The sequence below is a fragment of the Pelophylax lessonae genome (genome assembly GCF_965119305.1).
Source record: "Pelophylax lessonae genome assembly, chromosome: 4".
Lineage (NCBI taxonomy): Eukaryota > Metazoa > Chordata > Amphibia > Anura > Ranidae > Pelophylax > Pelophylax lessonae.
The window spans coordinates 15,350,431-15,372,930 of record NC_138771.1 but is presented as its reverse complement, the minus strand read 5'-3'; the positions used below and the strand labels follow the sequence as shown (position 1 = coordinate 15,372,930).

The following is a 22,500-nucleotide window of genomic DNA, read 5'->3' as shown; positions in this document are numbered from 1 at the left end:
GCCTGCCACTGTCACTGCAGGCTGACCGGTTTCTGGGGTGATTGTTTTTTGCATGATACATTGTCACCAGAAGGGTGTGCACCGGTCAGCTATAACATGACCACGCACCGAAGGCCCCTTTCACACGGGGTTTCTGATCCGGTCACCTGTCAGTTTTTCCGACGGACCTGATCGGATGCTCCATGCACCTCTATGGAGCAGTGGATGTCAGCGGTGACCTCTCCGCTAGCTCCCGCTGCTATCCAATCCAATCCTGTCCGTGAAATCCAGATGGCTGGAAACCTTATTTTCCATCCGTCTGGAGGATCAGATGAAAACTGACAGGTGGTCAGTTTTAATCTGATTTTCCCCCATAGAGAGCGGGGATCTGACAGCTCTGTCTCTACAAAGTGAGTGGGGGACAGACCTGTCATTCGCCCACTCAGCGGGAATCGGCGGATCGATCCCTGCTGAGAAAAACTGAGTCCGCCAGGTGGAAAGCCCACGTGAAAGGACCCTTCATGTATTAAGTAGAGCCCCCTTTTGTTGACCCATCAAGACCTAGGGGTTGATTGACTAAAACTGGAAGTTGTAAAATCTGGTGCAGATGTGCATGGTAGCCAATCGGCTTCTAACTTCAGCTTGTTTCATTTAAGAACCCAGGAAGCTGATTGGTTTCTCTGCAGAGCTGTGACAGATTTTGCATGTTCCAGTTTTATTAAATCCACCTCCTTTTTGCTCTACTAGACAAAGGATCACACTGCCTCTAGGCTTGCCGCCTTCTCATAGTGCATCCTAGTGGAATCACACCCAATCCACATAATTTAAAAGAAAGCGTGATTCATCAGACCAGGCCATCTTCTATGGCTCTGCAGTCCATTTTTGATGCTTATGTGCCCATTGTAGGCACTTCTGGCTGTGGACATGGGTCAGCATGGGTACCTTGACTGGTTTGTGGCTACACGGCCCCATACACAACAAACTGCGATGCTGTGTGTGTTCTGACGCCTTTCTATCAGAACCAGCATTACCTTTTTCAGCAATTTGATCTCCAGTAGCTCTTCTGTTGGATTGGACTACACAGTGCAGCCTTTGCTCCCTCCCACCTGCCATCAGTGAGCCTTCGCCATTCCCCCCCCACCTGCCATCAGTGAGCCTTCGCCATTCCCCCCCCACCTGCCATCAGTGAGCCTTGGCCATTCCCCCCCCACCTGCCATCAGTGAGCCTTGGCCATTCCCCCCCCACCTGCCATCAGTGAGCCTTGGCCATTTCCCCCACACCTGCCATCAGTGAGCCTTGGCCATTTCCCCCCCACCTGCCATCAGTGAGCCTTCGCCATTCCCCCCCCACCTGCCATCAGTGAGCCTTCGCCATCCCCCCCCCCACCTGCCATCAGTGAGCCTTCGCCATTCCCCCCCCACCTGCCATCAGTGAGCCTTCGCCATTCCCCCCCCACCTGCCATCAGTGAGCCTTCGCCATTCCCCCCCCACCTGCCATCAGTGAGCCTTCGCCATTCCCCCCCCACCTGCCATCAGTGAGCCTTCGCCATTCCCCCCCCACCTGCCATCAGTGAGCCTTGGCCATTTCCCCCCCACCTGCCATCAGTGAGCCTTGGCCATTCCCCCCCCACCTGCCATCAGTGAGCCTTGGCCATTCCCCCCCCCCACCTGCCATCAGTGAGCCTTGGCCATTCCCCCCCCCCACCTGCCATCAGTGAGCCTTGGCCATTCCCCCCCCCACCTGCCATCAGTGAGCCTTGGCCATTCCCCCCCCCACCTGCCATCAGTGAGCCTTGGCCATTCCCCCCCCACCTGCCATCAGTGAGCCTTGGCCATTCCCCCCCCACCTGCCATCAGTGAGCCTTGGCCATTCCCCCCCCACCTGCCATCAGTGAGCCTTGGCCATTTCCCCCCCACCTGCCATCAGTGAGCCTTGGCCATTTCCCCCCCACCTGCCATCAGTGAGCCTTGGCCATTTCCCCCCCACCTGCCATCAGTGAGCCTTGGCCATTTCCCCCCCACCTGCCATCAGTGAGCCTTGGCCATTTCCCCCCCACCTGCCATCAGTGAGCCTTGGCCATTTCCCCCCCACCTGCCATCAGTGAGCCTTGGCCATTTCCCCCCCACCTGCCATCAGTGAGCCTTGGCCATTTCCCCCCCACCTGCCATCAGTGAGCCTTGGCCATTTCCCCCCCACCTGCCATCAGTGAGCCTTGGCCATTTCCCCCCCACCTGCCATCAGTGAGCCTTGGCCATTTCCCCCCCACCTGCCATCAGTGAGCCTTGGCCATTTCCCCCCCACCTGCCATCAGTGAGCCTTGGCCATTTCCCCCCACCTGCCATCAGTGAGCCTTGGCCATTTCCCCCCCACCTGCCATCAGTGAGCCTTCGCCATTCCCTCCACCTGCCATCAGTGAGCCTTCGCCATTCCCTCCACCTGCCATCAGTGAGCCTTCGCCATTCCCTCCACCTGCCATCAGTGAGCCTTCGCCATTCCCTCCACCTGCCATCAGTGAGCCTTCGCCATTCCCTCCACCTGCCATCAGTGAGCCTTCGCCATTCCCCTCCACCTGCCATCAGTGAGCCTTCGCCATTCCCCTCCACCTGCCATCAGTGAGCCTTCGCCCTTCTCTCCACCTGCCATCCGTGAGCCTTCGCCACCCCCCCCACCTCCCATCGATGTGGCTTTGCCCCCCCCCCTTTCCCCCACACCTCCCATCATTGAGCCTTTGTTGCCCCCCCTCCCCCACACCTCTGATCAATGAGCCTTTGTTGCCCCCCCCCCTTCCCCCACACCTCCCATCAATGAGCCTTTGTCCCCCCCTCCCCCACACCTCCCATCAATGAGCCTTCACTGCCATGACCCTGTCACCAGTTTTTCTTCCTCGGTCCGGGAACATCCCACAAGAGCCGCAGTGTTTGGAGTTTCCCCCTAGTCCTTATAATTTTGCCCCTTGTCAAAGTCGCTCAAATCCTTGTGCTTGTCATTCTAGTGTAATAAATTCAGGGACCGCTCACTAAGGTCTAAAGAAATCTTAAGTTGCTGAGCTGTGCAGGGAAACAAAGGGTTCTTGTTTTTGGGGAAAAATGTCTAAAAATGAAAGTTGTTGTTACCTTTTTAAATGCTAAAACAGTGTGAGGTTTCATTTTATGGTAAAAATAACTTGTTTTTTCTTTTTATATATTCAAGCAAATGGTTATGAGCCTTCGTGTATCTGAGCTGCAAGTACTTTTAGGATACGCCGGACGCAACAAACACGGACGCAAACACGAACTTCTGACCAAAGCTCTGCACTTATTAAAGGCCGGCTGCAGTCCTGCTGTACAAATGAAAATCAAGGAATTGTACCGGCGGAGGTTTCCCTTAAAAATCCTCACACCGGCGGACTTTTCACTACCTAGCGTGCACTCCAGCACCATGCCAAGCAACCTGTCACCCTCCTCCATTCCTCAGCTTTCATACGACAGTCACCCCGCCTCCTCCCCAATGCTGCCAGTCTCCCTTCTTGGGCCCAAACATGAACTGGATCTCCCTCACCTCACATCAAACCTTCACCCCGTCCACCCGGACATCAAACTGCAGAAACTGCCATTCTATGACCTGCTGGATGAACTTATAAAGCCTACGAGTTTAGGTAAGGCTGTTCATGGAAGCTCTATTCATGGCATTGGTTTGTATTGCCTGTCAACTTTATTTTACTGCTTGTTCATTGGATGTACTTTGCACCATGCGAAGGGTGTGATAGGTGGATGTGTTCAGTTGGTTCCTAAGATGGTTAAAGCTGAATTCCAGGCATTCAGCCACTTTGTAATATGTGCCAGCTTACTAGGAGTCAACTACTTGCCAACCGCCTAATGTGCTTTTACTGCGGCAAGTCCGCTCCCCTGCGCAAAATCGCATACCTGTACATCCTTTGGTGCAGGGGGTGTACGCACGTTGCCGGAGGCGTGATCCGGTGTTGATTGGGTAGAGGGGGAGCCAATCAGCGAGACCCAATGTCCGCCAGTCACCTGCGATTGTTCCGGAGAGACACAGAACAGCGGTCTGCCTGACAGGGGAGAAGATGGAGATCTTGTGTTTTCAGTACAGTAACAGTGCATTTTTCTTAGCACTGATAAGTAATAATGTCACTTGTCCCCAAAAAAATGTCAAGTGTTAGGTGTCTGATTTGTCTGCCACATTGTCGCAGTCCCACTTTAGGTCACTGGTCGCAGCCATTACTAGTAAAAAAGTCCATAAAATGATCCCATAGTTTGTAGACTTTTGCGCAGACTAATCCATATACGTTTATTGGGATTTTTTTTTTTTTTACCAAAAACATGTAGCAGAATACATGTTGGCCTAAATTGATCAAGAAATTTTGAATTGTTTTTAACTTTCTTCTTTTTCTTTTTTCTTTTTGTTTCTTCTTTTTTTTCTTCTTTTTCTTTTTCTTTTCTTTTTCCTTTTTTCTTTTTTTCTTTTTTTTTTTCTTTTCTTTTTCCTTTTTTTTCTTTTTCCTTTTTTTTCTTTTTCCTTTTTTTTTTCTTTTCTTTTTCCTTTTTTTTTTCTTTTCTTTTTCCTTTTTTTTTTCTTTTCTTTTTCCTTTTTTTTTTCTTTTCTTTTTCCTTTTTTTTTTCTTTTCTTTTTCCTTTTTTTTTTCTTTTCTTTTTCCTTTTTTTTTTCTTTTCTTTTTCCTTTTTTTTTTCTTTTCTTTTTCCTTCTTTTTTTCTTTTCTTTTTCCTTTTTTTTTCTTTTCTTTTTCCTTTTTTTTTTTCTTTTCTTTTTCTTTTTTTTTTTCTTTTCTTTTTCCTTTTTTTTTTTCTTTTCTTTTTCCTTTTTTTTTTTCTTTTCTTTTTCCTTTTTTTTTTTCTTTTCTTTTTCCTTTTTTTTTTCTTTTCCTTTTTCCTTTTTTTTTTTCTTTTCCTTTTTCCTTTTTTTTTTTTCTTTTCCTTTTTCCTTTTTTTTTTTTCTTTTCCTTTTTTCCTTTTTTTTTTTTCTTTTCCTTTTTTCCTTTTTTTTTTTTCTTTTCCTTTTTTCCTTTTTTTTTTTTCTTTTCCTTTTTCCTTTTTTTTTTTTCTTTTCCTTTTTCCTTTTTTTTTTTTCTTTTCCTTTTTCCTTTTTTTTTTTTCTTTTCCTTTTTCCTTTTTTTTTTTTCTTTTCCTTTTTCCTTTTTTTTTTTTCTTTTCCTTTTTCCTTTTTTTTTTTTCTTTTCCTTTTTTCCTTTTTTTTTTTTCTTTTCCTTTTTCCTTTTTTTTTTTTCTTTTCCTTTTTCCTTTTTTTTTTTTCTTTTCCTTTTTCCTTTTTTTTTTTTCTTTTCCTTTTTCCTTTTTTTTTTTTCTTTTCCTTTTTCCTTTTTTTTTTTCTTCTAGACACAGGATCCATGCCTTGCCTACTGACAGAATGGCAATGTGTCTGTGTACTGAACAATCGGCGGGTGCCAGCGGACATCAAGTCTGCGACTTCCCACCGCTGGGCTCCCACCATGTGAGAGCGCTGCTGGCGGCGCACATGCGCGCGCTCCCCAAACCTGGAAGTGTCGGATCACGTACTAGGTATGTGATCCGGCTCAGCCGTGCCACTTTTCTGCTGTATATCTTTAAGTTTTATACGGTCAGCAAGTAGTTAAGAATGAATGACAGCAAAAATGCGCATTCTGCGTTTTTTTTAATGCATTACAGACATGCACAATTGTGTGAACAGGAGGTGGTATGCGCCTTGTTTGACTTAACCCCCGGTATGCCTAAACCTATTACAAAGTGGCTAGCCATTTTATTTTGTGGAGCCTTGCTGTACTGTTAAAAAAAAAAAAAAAAATTTTGGATAACTTAATATCTTTTGAAAGAAAAATGGCTGAATTTATGGAGTTCGGCTTATAATATAAAGATTATATAATAATGTATAAATATGTTTTCAAATAAATAGAACTAAAATGGCAAAAAAAAATACTGCTGTCTGTGAGATTCCCCCTCCCCCTGCGTCATGTTTACCCATTATCACCTACAGTTGAAGTTGAACATAATTCAAAATTTTGGATTGGTGCCAGAACTGGAATAGAAGGGAAATCTTCCAATGGAGACGCTAGTTCCTGTAACAGCCTGGAATTCCCTCATTTTGGCAGGATCTCCTCTCACTTCCTGTTTTGGCTATGGGACAGGAAGTGAAGGATAATCTCCTTAATGGGACAACAATGGCAAAAAAAAAGACAGGTTATAACCCTCCCTTGTTCTATCCAAAATGGGGAAGAGAATAAAGTCTTGCCTGTTCTTAAGATATTGGAATTTCTCTGTCTCTTGGTTATGTTTTGTGGCAAAGAAAAAATTGTGTATTTGTGCTGCAACTGATGTGATGACCATCATTTACGTTGTATGTTTGTGGCTCCAAAGATTGAAATGAAAATGGGCAGAATTCCGTTTTATCTGTTAATGATGGGGGTATATTGGGGGTATATAGTCACCAATAGGATAAAATAAAAATAAATCTTGGCATCTTGCTGTTATGTGACGCTCTAAAATGAATCCTTTTTTATGTCGAGACTTCAACTGAAAAAGATGACTGCTCACAGTAGGTTGTTTTTTTTTTTTTTTTTTTTTTAGGAGCTATCCAAGGTGCTGCAGTTTAATTGGACATAGTATGCTGGGAGTTGTAGTTCTATAGGCCGCAGGGCTTGACAAATTTGCTTGACCTCTAGGAGCCAGCTAAAAAAGTTAGGAGCCAGTTTTTTTTTTTTTTCGTGCATGCTGAATGGCCGGCTTCTGTAGGATTGGCTGCCATACATACGGGCCCAATGGGGGCCAGTTTTTAATGAACCGACTGATTTTGCTCGGCACTCAACCCGTGTGTACTTGGTTTACTTCTTCTGAGAGATAATAAAGGAACACTCCAACCACCATGACCATTTCAGTGATTTGAAGTGGTGATGGTGGTAGGAGTCAAACACTGCACATGCTGGGATATTTACAATTATGTGCTGTGGGCTAGTTGCACATGTGATTTACTGCTGGCTGGTACTGTTGTAGGGTACTGCTGGCTGGTACTGTTGTAGGGTACTGCTGGCTGGTACTGTTGTGGGGAAATGCTGGCTGGTACTGTTGTAGGGTACTGCTGGCTGGTACTGTTGTAGGGTACTGCTGGCTGGTACTGTTGTAGGGTACTGCTGGCTGGTACTGTTGTAGGGTACTGCTGGCTGGTACTGTTGTAGGGTACTGCTGGCTGGTACTGTTGTGGGGAAATGCTGGCTGGTACTGTTGTAGGGTACTGCTGGCTGGTACTGTTGTAGGGTACTGCTGGCTGGTACTGTTGTAGGGTACTGCTGGCTGGTACTGTTGTAGGGTACTGCTGGCAGAGAGTATGAGGAGCGGCGCTAGAGGAAGCATGCAGAGCGGATGCTTCCTGTATCTCTACGTCTCTACTCTCACAGGCGGAGTGCATTTGATATCACTCTGCCTGTGACAGGACGGAGCCAGAACTATACAAAAAGCATGGGCTCCATTTTTTGTCACAGCTGACACAGACAACCGGGACACCGCGCGGCACTTGCGGGTGTCCAGGAGACACCGGCACCTTGCAGGAGACTTGGGATGTCTGACAACTGCGGCAGGTGTAGCCCAGGCGCCAGGCCGCTAATTCTAGTTGCCAATGCAACCTGGCGCCTGGGATTTGTCGAGCCCTGCTATAGGGGATGATAGGAGTGACTTGTGCGGCATGCTGGGAGTTGCAGTACTATAGGGAGTGATAGGCATGGTATGCTGGGAGTTGTAGTTTTTATAGGGGGATAATGGTACAAAGGGTAGCACGACTTGCTTGGAATTGCACTTTTCTGGCAGCTGATGGTATAAGATGACGTGGTGTCCTGGGAATTGTAGTTCCACATCAGTTGATGAGACAGGCTAGCATTTCATGGTGAAATATGTAGTCCTATATTGGCCGGTGCATGCTGGGAGTTCGCTCTCTATAGCAGCTGATTGTTAGTTGCAAATTGTTTTTCTATAGTGGCTGAGAGGCTGACACTGTGAGAAATGTATTTCTAGAGCGGCTAAGACCTGCTAATAAAACCTGGGAGTTGTAGTTCTATAGTAGAGCTCGACAATTGCCAGTAGACATGGCAACTAAAACTGTGGCAGTCAGGTCATTGAGAGCCATTGCTAGTGGAGAGGGGGCTTCTTAAATGCTGGGGCTGTTGGGTAAAGTGGGTACTGCTTAGGAATGTAGCAGCCAATGTGAGTTGTGACTATTGACAGCCGATGTTGCACGAGACAGAGAAAGCCAAGACCTGCCACTGTGTGAGGGGAAGATGGCGGTCTCCTGCAACTCTGGCTGTCAATACAGTCACATTAACTTTGACGTTCTCATGCAGTCCCAATGATAGTGCCTGCATCCTAGCCTTTTTCCCTTTTCCCTAGTTTCCTTTTCCCTTTTTCCCTTGCCCTAGTTTCCTTTTTTTTTTTTTTTTCCCTTGCCCTCGTTTCCTTTTTCATTACATAGTTACATAGTTATAGTAGGTGAGGTTGAATAAAGAAAATAGTCCATCCAGTTCAACCTGTGTAGGTGTGTGTGGCTGTAATCATCTCACATAGCCCTGAATATTCTGATCCTTGAGATGTACGTCTAAGAGTCTTTTTGACACATGGGATACCATGGTCAATGAGCAGATGATAGAGTACGAGACTGACCTTATCGGCAAGAAATCCACAAAATTTGAAAGGGATAAATGTGACTATGCACAAGGGCGGGAACTTAATTACAGAGGGAGTCTTTTGAAAGCCACCATACTTCCCGCAGAAACCACCTCTTGTGGTAGAGAATTCCACACTCTTGTAGCCCTAACAGTAAAGAACCCCCCCACATTGCCTGAGGTTAAAACGCTTCTCTAATCGCATGGTATGCCCTCTTGTCCTCATGCAATCCCTTTTCCCGTGCCCTCGTTTCCTTTTTTTTTCCCGTGCCCTCGTTTCCTTTTTTTTTCCCGTGCCCTCGTTTCCTTTTTTTTTTCCCGTGCCCTCGTTTCCTTTTTTTTTTCCCGTGCCCTCGTTTCCTTTTTTTTTCCCGTGCCCTCGTTTCCTTTTTTTTTCCCGTGCCCTCGTTTCCTTTTTTTTTTTCCCGTGCCCTCGTTTCCTTTTTTTTTTCCCGTGCCCTCGTTTCCTTTTTTTTTTCCCGTGCCCTCGTTTCCTTTTTTTTCCCCGTGCCCTCGTTTCCTTTTTTTCCCCGTGCCCTCGTTTCCTTTTTTTTCCCATGCCCTCGTTTCCTTTTTTTTTTCCCGTGCCCTCGTTTCCTTTTTTTTTTTTTCCCGTGCCCTCGTTTCCTTTTTTCTTTTTTCCCGTGCCCTCGTTTCCTTTCTTTTTTTTTTTCCCGTGCCCTCGTTTCCTTTTTTTTTTTTTTCCCGTGCCCTCGTTTCCTTTTTTTTTTTTTTCCCGTGCCCTCGTTTCCTTTTTTTTTTTTTCCCGTGCCCTCGTTTCCTTTTTTTTTTTTTCCCGTGCCCTCGTTTCCTTTTTCATTACATAGTTACATAGTAGGTGAGGTTGAATAAAGACAATAGTCCATCCAGTTCAACCTGTGTAGGTGTGTGTGGCTGTAATCATCTCTCATACCCCTGAATGTTCTGATCCTTGAGATGTACATCCAAGAGTCTTTTGAAAGCCACCATACTTCCCGCAGAAACCACCTCTTGTGGTAGAGAATTCCACAATCTTGTAGCCCTAACAGTAAAGAACCCCCCACGTTGCCTGAGGTTAAAACGCTTCTCTAATCGCATGGTATGCCCTCTTGTCCTCATGCAATCCTTTTTCCCGTGCCCTTGTTTCCTTTTTCCCGTACCCTCGTTTTGCCGTGCCCTCGTTTTCCTTTTTGCCGTGTTTTTTCTTTTTCCCGCCGTGCCCTCGTTTCCTGTGTGTTTTTTTTTTTTTTTTTTTTGCCGTGCCCTTGTTTTTTCCTTTTCCCTCGTTTCCTGTTTTTGCTGCCGTGCCCTCTCTCCTTTTCCTGCAGAGTGAATCCTATGCTGAGCACTGGTGTTGCTGTTCCCTGACCAGGAATGGAACAAATCTGGTGCTAGGAGCAAAGTAGCTGAGCTCCAGGATCTGCACTGATTGGTCGGGGTAAATGATTGGACGGCACAGTGTGATGTGGTCATGGTGTAACCTTTTAGTTTTAATGGTAAAGTAATGAATAGTCTGTTTTGTATTTTAAGTTTAACTATGACTGTTGAAGTCTGTTCAAAATTACCAGAACAAATGTTTTCCTTTTTAATTGTTGCTTAAAGCGTATTTAAGCTCAAAAACAAAAAATGTAATAAAATATATTACAGCTTAAATCCTTAGATGTGGGGGCTGTATTGGGTTTTGTTTCCCCCCCCCCCCCTCCCCTTTTACTTGGTAATCCTGCCAGTAATTCACTTCTTGTATTAGGATGACTCCACTCTGAATGGAGGAGCTATGCGGACCGCTTCATTGTCTCGAGGATAGTTTTTAGGCTTCTTTTCACACCTGTGCGACTTCTCCTGCGACTTGGGACTGCAAAGTCACATGACAGTCATACACCATGATTTCCAATGAGTAACGTTCATATGTGTGACCAAGTTGCAGCAACTTCAAAATAGCCCCTGCACTACTTTGGTCTGACTTTTGATGCGACTCGAGGTCCATAGACCTCAAGATTAGGGGCATTGCTTCAAGTCGCGGCAAAGTCGCACGCCTTTCAGGTCATGCCAAGTGTGAAAGGGACCTTAGATTGACTTTACAACATTAAAGCTGAACTCCACCTAACACTTTATAATCAGTTACAGCAAAAGTTGGGTTTCCTTTTGGGGTAAAGGTTTAACAAATGAATAAAAGCTGATCAGTGTAAAAATCCCGGTCAGTGGTAAATGGTTTCTCCCAACCCTCTGACACTTTTTGCTGGACAGCTTTTTCTGTTAACCAGTTCTGGACTGGAAGGATTTGCCCCCTTAATGACCAGGCCATTTTTTTGCAGTTCGGCACTGCGTTATTTTAACTGACAATTGCGCGGTCGTGCGATGCTGCACCCAAATAAAATTGATGTCCTTTTTTTTCCCCCACAAACAGAGCTTTCTTTTGGTGGTATTTGATCACCTCTGCGGTTTTTTGATTATGCGCTATAAACAAACTATATCGGTAACCTCCGGAGCCGATTCCAATATATCGGTCGATCCGTAGTGTGTGTGTATGTATGTATGTATGTGTATATATAGAGCAGCAGCATATCTACGGTAGGCGGTCACTAACTGGTTTAATTTCACTTTAAAGCGGTTGTAAACCCAAAAAACAAAAAAACAAAAAAAAAACCTGCAAGACAAAGGCATAATGAGCTAGTATGCATCGCATACTAGCCCATTATGTGTAACTTACCTTAGAACGAAGCCCCGACACGGACCCCCGGACATCGCTGCGGGCGCTGCCATGATCCCTCACCGTCTCTTCCGGGTTCGGCGGGTCCGGCGCGGTGATTGGCATGCGCGCGGGAGTGATTTTCCGGCAAGCTCCCGGCAAATAGATTGAAGCTCCCCCCGGACCTTCAGAGCGCATGCGCCGCTCGCGCACTGTAAATATCTCCTAAACCATGCCGGTTTAGGAGATATTATTTGTACCTACAGGTAAGCCTTATTATAGGCTTACCTGTAGGTAAAAGTGTCAAAAAGCGGGATACTACCGCTTTAAGGTTGAATATTTTTTGTATATAATTTATTTTTTTTCAGGAGGAAGGAGATTGGGGGGGGTCCAGGGGGTCCCCGCGCACAGTCACTTGTAACATGAACTTGGGAAAATGGATATAGACATTCTGTAGGTATAATATGAGAAAAATAGGGCAGGCAAACCGTAACAAAGAAGTGTCAATGAGGACCGAACAACAGAAAAATAAGGTCAGGCGTTGCTATTTATAACAAGTAAAAGACGTTACAATGTATGAGCTGCAGATAAATATACATGGGATTGGGCGGGGAAGACGCAGGAGAGAAGGAAAGTCCATACCTGCACAATATGCAATGGTGAAAACATCAGTCTTGTTAGGTTGTGTAGATGTGGTAGGGCTGGGCGATAAATCGATTTAATCGATTTATCGATTTTTTAGTTTGGAACGATTTTTTTTTTTTAAACTCGAGTTTTTTTCTACAATACTTTTTTTCTGCCTCGGACCACCGCCGCGCCTGGATGTGACGTCAGCTGCGGGGCGGGCGGTGCGTCTGTACATGCCGTGGGCTTTTAGCGTGCTGTGCGGATCCCGGAAGCGCTCGGCTCATTGGTTGGCGTGAAGTGACATGTAGCTGAGAGGCGAGGAACATGTGGGTTGCGATGTCTGTTGTACTGCGCATGCGCTACTCCTGGTGAACTGGTATCGCAATGGTTCAGGATGACGGCGGTCCTCAGTGGTCGTTGGATATGGAATCCATCAGAATGGAAATCTAGAGACAAGACCCCACCGTGATCTCTGTGATCGTGGCCCTTGTGGTTGTGCTGGTCAGCCTGGGTGAGTTCTATACAGGAGTGTCAGGATACATGTGTCAGTGTACCAAGAGAGGAATGTATGGGAGGCACAGGGAGCATTGTGACGATACAATTACCTCATATATGTACTAATAGGCTGTTATTTCTTTCTTTATTTTATTTTACATATTTTAATTACTTTTTTTTTTTTATTTAACTTTATTACTATGACAAGGGAAGAAACACATCCCTTAGGATAGCTTGGGCAATGACAGGTACTCTTTATTGAGACATCAGACCCCTAACATCTCCCCTGCAATTCATCTGGTGAAACACTGATTGTGTTTGTAGCAGCCAGGAAATGGTGGCACCAAAATCAGAAGTGATGAAATCCTTGTCACTGCCAGCCTCTCACCATAGAGGAGATCAGGGTACGGATGTTCCGTCATCTTCTCTATGGGCAACTGATCCAAACAGAGTCAGACACACATATACAGCGCTTCTCCTTCTCCTCAGTCCTCCCTCCAGACTCTGCAGTCATTTTTTAAGTGCATTGGAAAAAAAAAAATCGAAAATCGAATCGAAACTCGAATTTTTCTTTAAAAATCGAAGATTTTTTTTTTAGGCAAAATCGCCCAGCCCTAAGATGTGGGATGTAAAATTTAATAAATAAAAAAAAAAAAAAAGAGGACAAGACAGTAGCGGTGGGTTAAGCTGAGGAATTGCATCCAAATCCGAGTAAATTGTCTACAGGGGAAAACTGTACAATGGCAACCCACTTCACTGAGGAGTGTCTGTGGATTTCCAGCAGAGATGTATAGTAACTAAGTAGAACTACTTCACTACTGTACTTAAGTACGGAAAGGCGGTATCTGTACTTTCCTAGAGTAGAATTTTTTTCTCCTACTTCCACTTTTACTTCACTACATTTTTTCAATGATTTCAATACTTCTACTCCGATATTTTTTTTTTTGTGCTGCATAGTTACTCGTTACAATTATAAAAATTACCACTGCCAGAACAGTAGATGGAAGTTTCATGAAGCTCAAAACATGTGTATTATCAGCGCATAGGAAAATAAAAGCTACTGTATGTATAAATAAAAGCTGCATTTGAAATATTAAAGAAAGAAGTCAAAAGTTTGAACATTATTAACTAAATAACACAGTACTGGTACTTTTTACTTGCAGTACTTAAAGTGGAGTTCCACCCTATTTTTATACTTCATCTTCTCGCTCCGGGTCACCTGAAAAAGAAATGGATAATCGCATATTTTTTTTTTTTTTTTACTTACCTCGTAGCGAAGAAAAAATACTTACCTTACTTCCTTCTTCCTCCTTCCTCGGCCGCGGCCCGTCGTCACTTCCTGGCTCTGCAATGATTCCTGGGAGCTGAACGTCATCGCTCCCAGAAATCCTTGCACCGGCCCCGATGTCAGTTCCGGGTCGCGCGCGTCATCCCCTTCTGAACAGCTTCTGGGCATGCCGGAGGGATGACGCGCGACCCGGAAGTGACGTCGGGGCCGGCGCAGAGCATCGTGGGACCAAAGAAGGCGGAAGAAGACGCCGAAGGGGATCTCGCTGGCTTCAAGCTGCCCACATCTGAGATGGCAGCGCTGGACAAGACGTTTGCAAGGTAAGTATTTGTCCTAACAGGTAAGTGCAACCCGGGACAGATCAGAGGCTATCCATTGTGGAATGCACTAGCCCTGACTCTCCTGGGGGTATTAAAAAAAAGAAAATCCAGGGTGGAACTCCGCTTTAAGTAGCAAAATTTTTTAAAAAAACTACTTGTAATACAAAAAAAGTTGAATACTTTAGTACTTCTACTCAAGTCACTTTCTGATCGAGCAGTTCTACTCAAGTATGGGTTTCGAGTAGAGCTGCACGATTAATCGTATGAAAATCGCGATCTCGATTCACCCCCCCTGACGATCTAAACCTGACATTTGCTCGATTCTTTGCATAGCAGAGAGAACAGCTGTGGGAAAAAAAGCCTCCTGGCAAATGCCTATCAGCATTAAGTCTCCCAGTAACTATAAACAAAAATGATTACATTGTATCTTTTCCTTCCCTCTGCCAGGGAGAAAGGAAGTTTAACCTCTTAAAGACTAGACCTTTCTCTGACACTTGTTGCTTGCAAGTTAAAATCCATTTTTTTTGCTAGAAAAGTACTTAGAACCCCCAAACATTTTATATTTTTTTTTAGCAGAGACCTTACAGAATAAAATGGCGATTGTTGTAATATTTTATGTCACACTGTATTTGCGCAGCAGTCTTTCAAATGCAATTAATAGACTTTAATGAATAAAAAAAAAAAACGTAACAGTAAAGTTATCCCAATTTTTTTTTTTTTTTTTGTTACACAGAGAATCGTGATCTTTATTCCAAGCTAAAAAATCGTGATTCTCATTTTGGCCAGAATCGTGCAGCTCTAGTTTCGAGTACTTTATACATCTCTGATTTCCAGTATCGACAAATCCGCTGTCTGTCAGCCGGTAGAAAGTGTTGTTCTGGCCATACACTAGCCGAAATATCGGGCAAACTCCTTTTCGAAAAATGAAAAATCAGCCGTGAGAGCAGACGATCGTGCCATCGTGTAATGACCGAATTTCGAACGATAAATTGTTCAATGGACATAAATGAATCTGTATTTTGTTCAGTTTGTCACGTATGCCGAGTGCAAACAGGTCGGCCGAGAAACACATTAACTTTTCAATTTATCGTTCGGCCGGCGGATTTTCAAAACTGTTTGATTTTTCGGCTCTGAAAAGTTAAATTATTTTCTATTTGTGCCCATTAACTGGACGAAAAACGGACGATTGGACCAAATGAAAGATTTTTCGATTTGATCCTTTAGCCTAGTGTATGGCCAAAATAGAGCTGAGATTTTTGTTGGGTAGCTGATCCAGGGAGTAAATAAATTCGAGCAATCCTTTGGGTCGGTGAAAAGGAGTCCCCACATAAATCATTATGAATATTGATTGCCAAAGGAAGAAAGAGGGGGGTGCCCTTTGGGTGGGACTTTGAGGTATTTACAATAAGTAACTATAGCTGTAAAATGGCAATGAAAGGCAAATTTTATTGATGCAGTCGTACAAAGAATGTAACAATACTAAAATATACAGCACAACGGGCATGTGACATAATGACATCAATAGTACAAATAAATATATGTTGTATACTGTAGAAACTCGACGCGTTTCGTGAGTCTTAGTAAGCTCACTCATCAGGAGTATATATGAGATAAAATTATTTTATTTATTTGATTGCCAAAGGAGGTGAATTTTGGCACACTCACCATATATGACGATAATTACCTCTGGTTGCTCCAAACCTCCAACCAGTATTAGGGGAGGAAGGAAAAATTAGATGGCTTAAAACCGGGATTCAGAACCATTTTGTAAGGGTTTTCTAATTTTTAATTTTTGAATCTAAAAAAAAAATTTTAGCATCCCTTTTTGAAGAGGAAGTAAACTTCCATCTTTAAAGCGTAACTCCACTTTTGTCGAGTAAAAACATATTCCCCTCTGGGTGATCTCTGTACATTGCAAGGATTGTAACAAACTTTGTTGCAGATTCCTACCTTTTTGTTGTTCTGAAGAAATCATTGTTTGTTCCTCTGTGCTGAGTGGGTCAAATGGGAGTGGTTTCATAATTATCTATCAGCTGCGCCAGCTGCAGGGCTCTAATGAGGAAAGCTGCGCTGGGCCTGCATCCCTTTAGACGTGTTCCTATTGGGAGGATCTCACCAACAATGACATTTTTGTTGCAGGGGATGCCAGAAATCTGACTTGTATCTTAGTGCAGACTTCTGGGAAAATTGGTGAGCCAATCACACAAGCAGGAAATGATGTTTCTGGGGGTGTGGTCAGTATACATTCTGTGTACAGAACAGCTCCAGGCAGCCATATTGTATTGCATTTTCAGAACAATAAAACACTTCCAGTTTGGAAAGGTAATTTTTAATCACATTCAAGTACAATATGATTTGTGTCGCCATTGTATACGCTATATCGTTTTTTCTTTGCTGATTTTTTTTTTTTTTTTCCCACGAAAGTGGAGTTTCCCTTTTTGTTTCACCTATAGGTAAGCCTATAATAAGGCTTACCTATAGGTAGTGTAAATATCTTCTAAACATGTACCGTTTAGGACAGGGATCCTCAAACTACGGCCCTCCAGCTGTTGCGGAACTACACATCCCATGAGGCATTGTAAAACTCTGACATTCACAGACATGATGGGAATTGTAGTTCCTGAACAACTGGAGGGCCATAGTTTGAAGACCCCTGGTTTAGGAGATATTTACTGTACATGCAGCCAGGGACATTACTGGCGCATGCGCTGTGAAGGAACGGTTACCCATGCGTCTGCTGATCTGGGTAGAAATCCAATGTCCTAGTAACTTCCTCTGCACTGAAATGAGATTTTAACCATAGAAGGACCGCCCACTGCAGTTTTTCTGTGGCTGGCTGGCCCCCTGCGCGAACGGACGTAGCCCTATGTCCCTATGGGGTGGCCCTATGGCGCACTCCCGCCCCCACTTGGCAGCGGGGACTCCGATTCACGGGGTCGGTGGCTCTGATTGCCGCCGGCCACTCGCGATCGCTCCCCACTTAGAGAGGACGGGCAGCTGTTGTAAACACATCTGACTGTTCTTCTCTCTGGAATGATCACAGAGCTCATGTGATCCTTCTATATAGGAACACAGGTCTCTGCGATCATTTCAAAAGCCCCACCCCATAGTTGGAAACACTCCCCTAGGCTAAAAATTAACCCCTTGATTACCCACTGTTAATCCCTTCCCTGCCAGTGTAATTTTTACAGTATCAGTGCATATGTATAGCACTGATTACTGTAGTAATGTCACTGGTAGCCCCAAAAGTGTCAAAAATGTCAGTCAAGGGTCTGATCTGTCCGCCGCAATGTCGGTCCCACTAAAAATCGCAGATCGCCGCCATTACTAGAAAAAAAAATTATAAAAATTACAAATCTTTCCCGTAGTTAGTAGACGCGATACATTTTGCGCAAACCAATCAATATACACTTAATGCCATTTTTATTTTTTTACCAAAAATTTGTAGCAGAAAACAATTTGGGTACAGCATCGCACGGCCGCGCAATTGTCAGTTAAAGTAATGCAGTGCCGTATCGCAAAATGTGGCCTGGTTATTAAGGGGGCAAATCCTTCTGGTCTAGAAGTGGTTAAACAAAGGTTATCAGCTTTCTGTGAACCATTCATCCTCTGCTCTCGATGTAATGGAGATAAGAGGAGGCATTTTTAGTCCAGATCAGGAGAGCAGCCTAGGGTGACAACACTGAGCCTCCATAGATACCGGAGGAGAGAACCAATGCAGCCATCAGGCACCAAAAAAGTAATCTCATTGGGGACTGTCTGATTTTGTGGGGAGGGGGGGGGGGTGGTTTATCAAACGAGAAAAAAAAAAACATGCACCCATGCACTTAAAATCCCCCACCCTAAAAAAAAAATGCACCCTCTCTAGCCCCAACATGCATGCCTTTGCATGAAAACATTGATTTTGCTACAGGTGTTGTGTATTATCGCACACGCTGGAGTGTGCCAGCAATAATTCTAGGCCCATTATTCCCAGTTAACACGAAGCCCCCCGTTCACATCGGCGTGATTTGACATGCGATTTAACAGGTCAAATCGCAGCCTATTGTCAGCAATAGGAGCGTTCCAATTGGTGCAAAGCCAACTTTGTGGTGCCGCACTGATTTTCAAAAGTAATTCCTGCGCTACTTTTGGCGGCTTTGGGGGCAACTTCAGTAGACATCTGTATATGAACCCGCACAGATGTCTTTCAAGTCGCCCCCTAATTTCGGACTGAAATGCAGCTTTGAAAATCGTACAAGTTCAGGAGAAGTTTCACGATTTCAAAGCCGCCTAAGTGTGAATGAGGGCTGAACTGTTGACCTGTAGGGCTTATTAAAGCCTCGCCTATAGAAAGTAGGGACAGACTGATATGGTTTTTCAGGGCTGATATTTTGTAAATTTTAAAGTTTTGAAAAAATAAGACAATTTTTGACACAAATCTGGTACTGAACATATTTATTTTTGTTTAATGCTTAATGGCTGGCTTGTGGCACCCTGTCTGTGGGTGGTTGGCTGTCTGTCTGGCACCCTGTCTGTGGCTGGCTGTCTGTCTGGCTGGCACCCTGTCTGTGGCTGGCTGTCTGTCTGGCTGGCACCCTGTCTGTGGCTGGCTGTCTGTCTGGCTGGCACCCTGTCTGTGGCTGGCACCCTGTCTGTGGCTGGCACCCTGTCTGTGGCTGGCACCCTGTCTGTGGCTGGCACCCTGTCTGTGGCTGGCACCCTGTCTGTGGCTGGCTGGCTGGCACCCTGTCTGTGGCTGGCTGGCTGTCTGTCTAGCACCCTGTCTGTGGCTGGCTGGCTGTCTGTCTAGCACCCTGTCTGTGGGTGGTTGTCTGGCCGGCACCCTGTCTGTGGGTGGTTGGCTGGCTGGCTGGCACCCTGTCTGTGGCTGGCTGGCACCCTGTCTGTGGCTGGCTGGCTTTCTGTCTGGCACCCTGTCTGTGGGTGGGGGGTTGGCTGGCTGGCACCCTGTCTGTGGGTCTTTGGCTGTCTGGCTGGCACCCTGTCTGTGGGTGGTTGGCTGGCTGGCACCCTGTCTGTGGGTGGCTGGTACAGAGCCTGTGGGTGTATGGCTGTGATACACTCCCGCGAGACTAGTCCCGACTCCATATGAGGCTGTCCAAGGCGAGGGAGGAGGCCTAAGAAGGCAGAATTGCGTCACAAATATATCAGCCAGTTCCGGGGCCGATACCGATATTTCGGGGAAAGTGCATATCGGCCCCACTGATAATCAGTCTATCTCTAATAGAAAATAGTAGGGATGTACCGATAACAATGCTGGTATTTTCATGAGAATGCTCCCAATAAATTTTGGTGCGATTTGCCTCCATACAAAATGAATGGGCTCAAATAGCACTGCAAAGAATTGTATGCTATTTGGACAGGAATGCTGCACGATCTCTGTCTGAATCGCAGGCAGTTTCCCACTGCTCCTGTGTGAACGCTAAAATCACTGACCTGCCTGGGTGCACACAGGAGTGGTGGGGAAACCGCCTGCGATTCAAAGATTGCGCAGCATTCCTGTGCAAATTGCATGTGATTCTTTTCAGTGTGATTTGCGCCCATTTATTTTGTATGGATGCAGATCTCCGAGTACTTTACCAAAAGTATCAGTACTCGCCAATTTAAAAAAAAAAAAAAAAAGATATTGGTGCATTCCTAGAAAATAGGGTACCGAAGTTTGTTGCATTTCACGGGCGCACACAATTTTAAATGTTGGCTATCTATTTACTTGGCGCAATGTTGTTTTTTCATATTTTAGCCCAAAAAAATTAAATTCGGATAATTGCTGTTTGTGCCCTAAAAGGAACTTTAGTGTCCTTTTTAATTTGTAAATCTTTGTGCAGTTATGACATGAAAATTGCAGCTATCACCATTTTATTCTCTAGGGTTTCTCCTTTCAGAATGTTTGGGGGTTTTAGGTAATCTTCAGACCTAAATTTTTCTGTACACAATGTGGACACATAGTGGAGTGCAAAGAAAGGTTGTAAACGGCGCTACCTGGTGCAAATAAATATTTAGATAAAAATAGAGTGCAATCTCTTATAGTCCATATTAAAATGAGGGGGTGTATCCCAAAAAAATTATTAAAGATATCTACACTGTGTGTCAAGTGATTATAAATAAATTACCTGGTATGTGATGGATAAAACCCAGAAAGTGCTAAAGTGCAACAAATAAATAGCATAGACAGTGTTTTTTATTTATTGTGATATACAAATAATAAAATCATCAACTGTGAGAAAAACAAATATTGGTGAGTATTTCTGGCAATGTTGCTGTCAAGGGTGCAGCATGCCAGTGGAAACCATTTAAGTGAAGAAAGGTGAAGTCAGGGATTTAACCCTGGTGAAAAATAAACCAACAAAAAGAAAACCAGCTGCAATCACCTGTGTGACCACTAGGTGTCGCGCTGTATATACAACCTGCCCTAAGCAAATGTTCAGGCAAGATGGATCCTCACAGGTCCCCTCTCCACAATCAGCCAAGCACCAAATGGCGAATATCCATATGGGGAGAAGAAGAAAAGGGGAGCCTCGTGAAGTATACAATCAAAAACTGCAGTGAAAAAGAACGTAGCATCCACTCACTGTATGGAGCCGCGGTAGCTGCCTCGCATCAGTTGCAATCGCCGGGAAGCTTCCGCGTTCCACGACGGTAGAGTCTCAAACCGGAAGTGACGCTGTGACGCAATGGACCCGCCCTACGCGTTTCGTCATCGACGTCTGCTGGAGCGGCGGGTCCATTGCGTCACAGCGTCACTTCCGGTTTGAGACTCTACCGTCGTGGAACGCGGAAGCTTCCCGGCGATTGCAACTGATGCGAGGCAGCTACCGCGGCTCCATACAGTGAGTGGATGCTACGTTCTTTTTCACTGCAGTTTTTGATTGTATACTTCACGAGGCTCCCCTTTTCTTCTTCTCCCCATATGGATATTCGCCATTTGGTGCTTGGCTGATTGTGGAGAGGGGACCTGTGAGGATCCATCTTGCCTGAACATTTGCTTAGGGCAGGTTGTATATACAGCGCGACACCTAGTGGTCACACAGGTGATTGCAGCTGGTTTTCTTTTTGTTGGTTTATTTTTCACCAGGGTTAAATCCCTGACTTCACCTTTCTTCACTTAAATGGTTTCCACTGGCATGCTGCACCCTTGACAGCAACATTGCCAGAAATACTCACCAATATTTGTTTTTCTCACAGTTGATGATTTTATTATTTGTATATCACAATAAATAAAAAACACTGTCTATGCTATTTATTTGTTGCACTTTAGCACTTTCTGGGTTTTATCCATCACATACCAGGTAATTTATTTATAATCACTTGACACACAGTGTAGATATCTTTAATAATTTTTTTGGGATACACCCCCTCATTTTAATATGGACTATAAGAGATTGCACTCTATTTTTATCTAAATATTTATTTGCACCAGGTAGCGCCGTTTACAACCTTTCTTTGCACTCCACTAATTTCTTGACCCCTTTTGGGGTTCGGTTGTTGGCCGCTTACACCTGTTACTCCTTCACGCTTCACCGCACACTCCATAGCGCTGGTCAATTCTTGCTTTTATATAATGTGGACACATCTCTGGCATCAAAGGGGGTTAAAGGGTTACTGGGAGGTGGTGGGAAGAGGTTAAAAATGGGGATCGACTGATTATTGGCAAAGTGGATATATCGAGGGCCGATCTGCACTTTCCCCGATATATCGGAGTCGGCCCCTGAGGTTACCGATTATTGCCGGAAAATGCTTGTACCGGAGTGATTCCTGCAGCTAGAGACTTCACCCTGGTATCGGCATCCATAGCGGATGGTCGGCTGTCTTGTAATGAAAACCGATGCGGCGGAGAAGTCGCTCAGCTGTCATTACAAGGAGCGGGAGGTGCAAGAACTTCTTTTGGGCGACAGGCGTCCGGCGATTCTGTTAGCACGATTTTACCACAATTCGTCTGGCGACAAAATCTCGCTGCGTTTGGGGTTCCATTGCAAGTCACGGGAATCACACGGGTGTCCCACAACGTGCAGTGGTTCGGGATCGCGGCAATTCTGCCCGCGATTCGAAACGCCTATATGTGAATGGAGAATAAGCCTTGTTCTGACACTTGTTGCTTACAAGTTAAATCAATATTTTTTTGCTAGAAAAATACTTGGAACCCCCAAACATTTATTTTATTATATATATACACAGTGGGTACGGAAAGTATTCAGACCCCCTTAAATTTTTCCCTCTTTGTTATATTGCAGCCATTTGCTAAAATCATTTAAGTTCATTCTTCTTCCTCATGAATGTACACATAGCACCCCATACTGACAGAAAAACACAGAATTGTTGACATTGTTGCAGATTTATTAAAAAAGAAAAACTGAAATATCACATGGTCCTAAGTATTCAGACCCTTTGCTCAGTATTTAGTTGAAGCCCCCTTTTGATCTAATACAGCCAGGAGTCTTTTTGGGAAAGATGCAACAAGTCTTTCACACCTG

At 44.7% G+C, this 22,500-nt stretch overlaps 1 protein-coding gene across 1 annotated transcript in view; it reads left to right on the top strand.

Moving 5' to 3' along the window:
• Positions 1–22,500, top strand: part of PIAS1 (protein inhibitor of activated STAT 1) — a 168,519-nt gene that overhangs the window by 47,839 nt on the left and 98,180 nt on the right. Inside the window, exon 2 of the mRNA XM_082254310.1 lies at positions 3,171–3,615. Coding sequence (XP_082110436.1) covers positions 3,174–3,615 — 442 coding nt within the window. The 5' untranslated portion in view covers positions 3,171–3,173. The remainder of the gene's footprint in view (positions 1–3,170; positions 3,616–22,500) is intronic.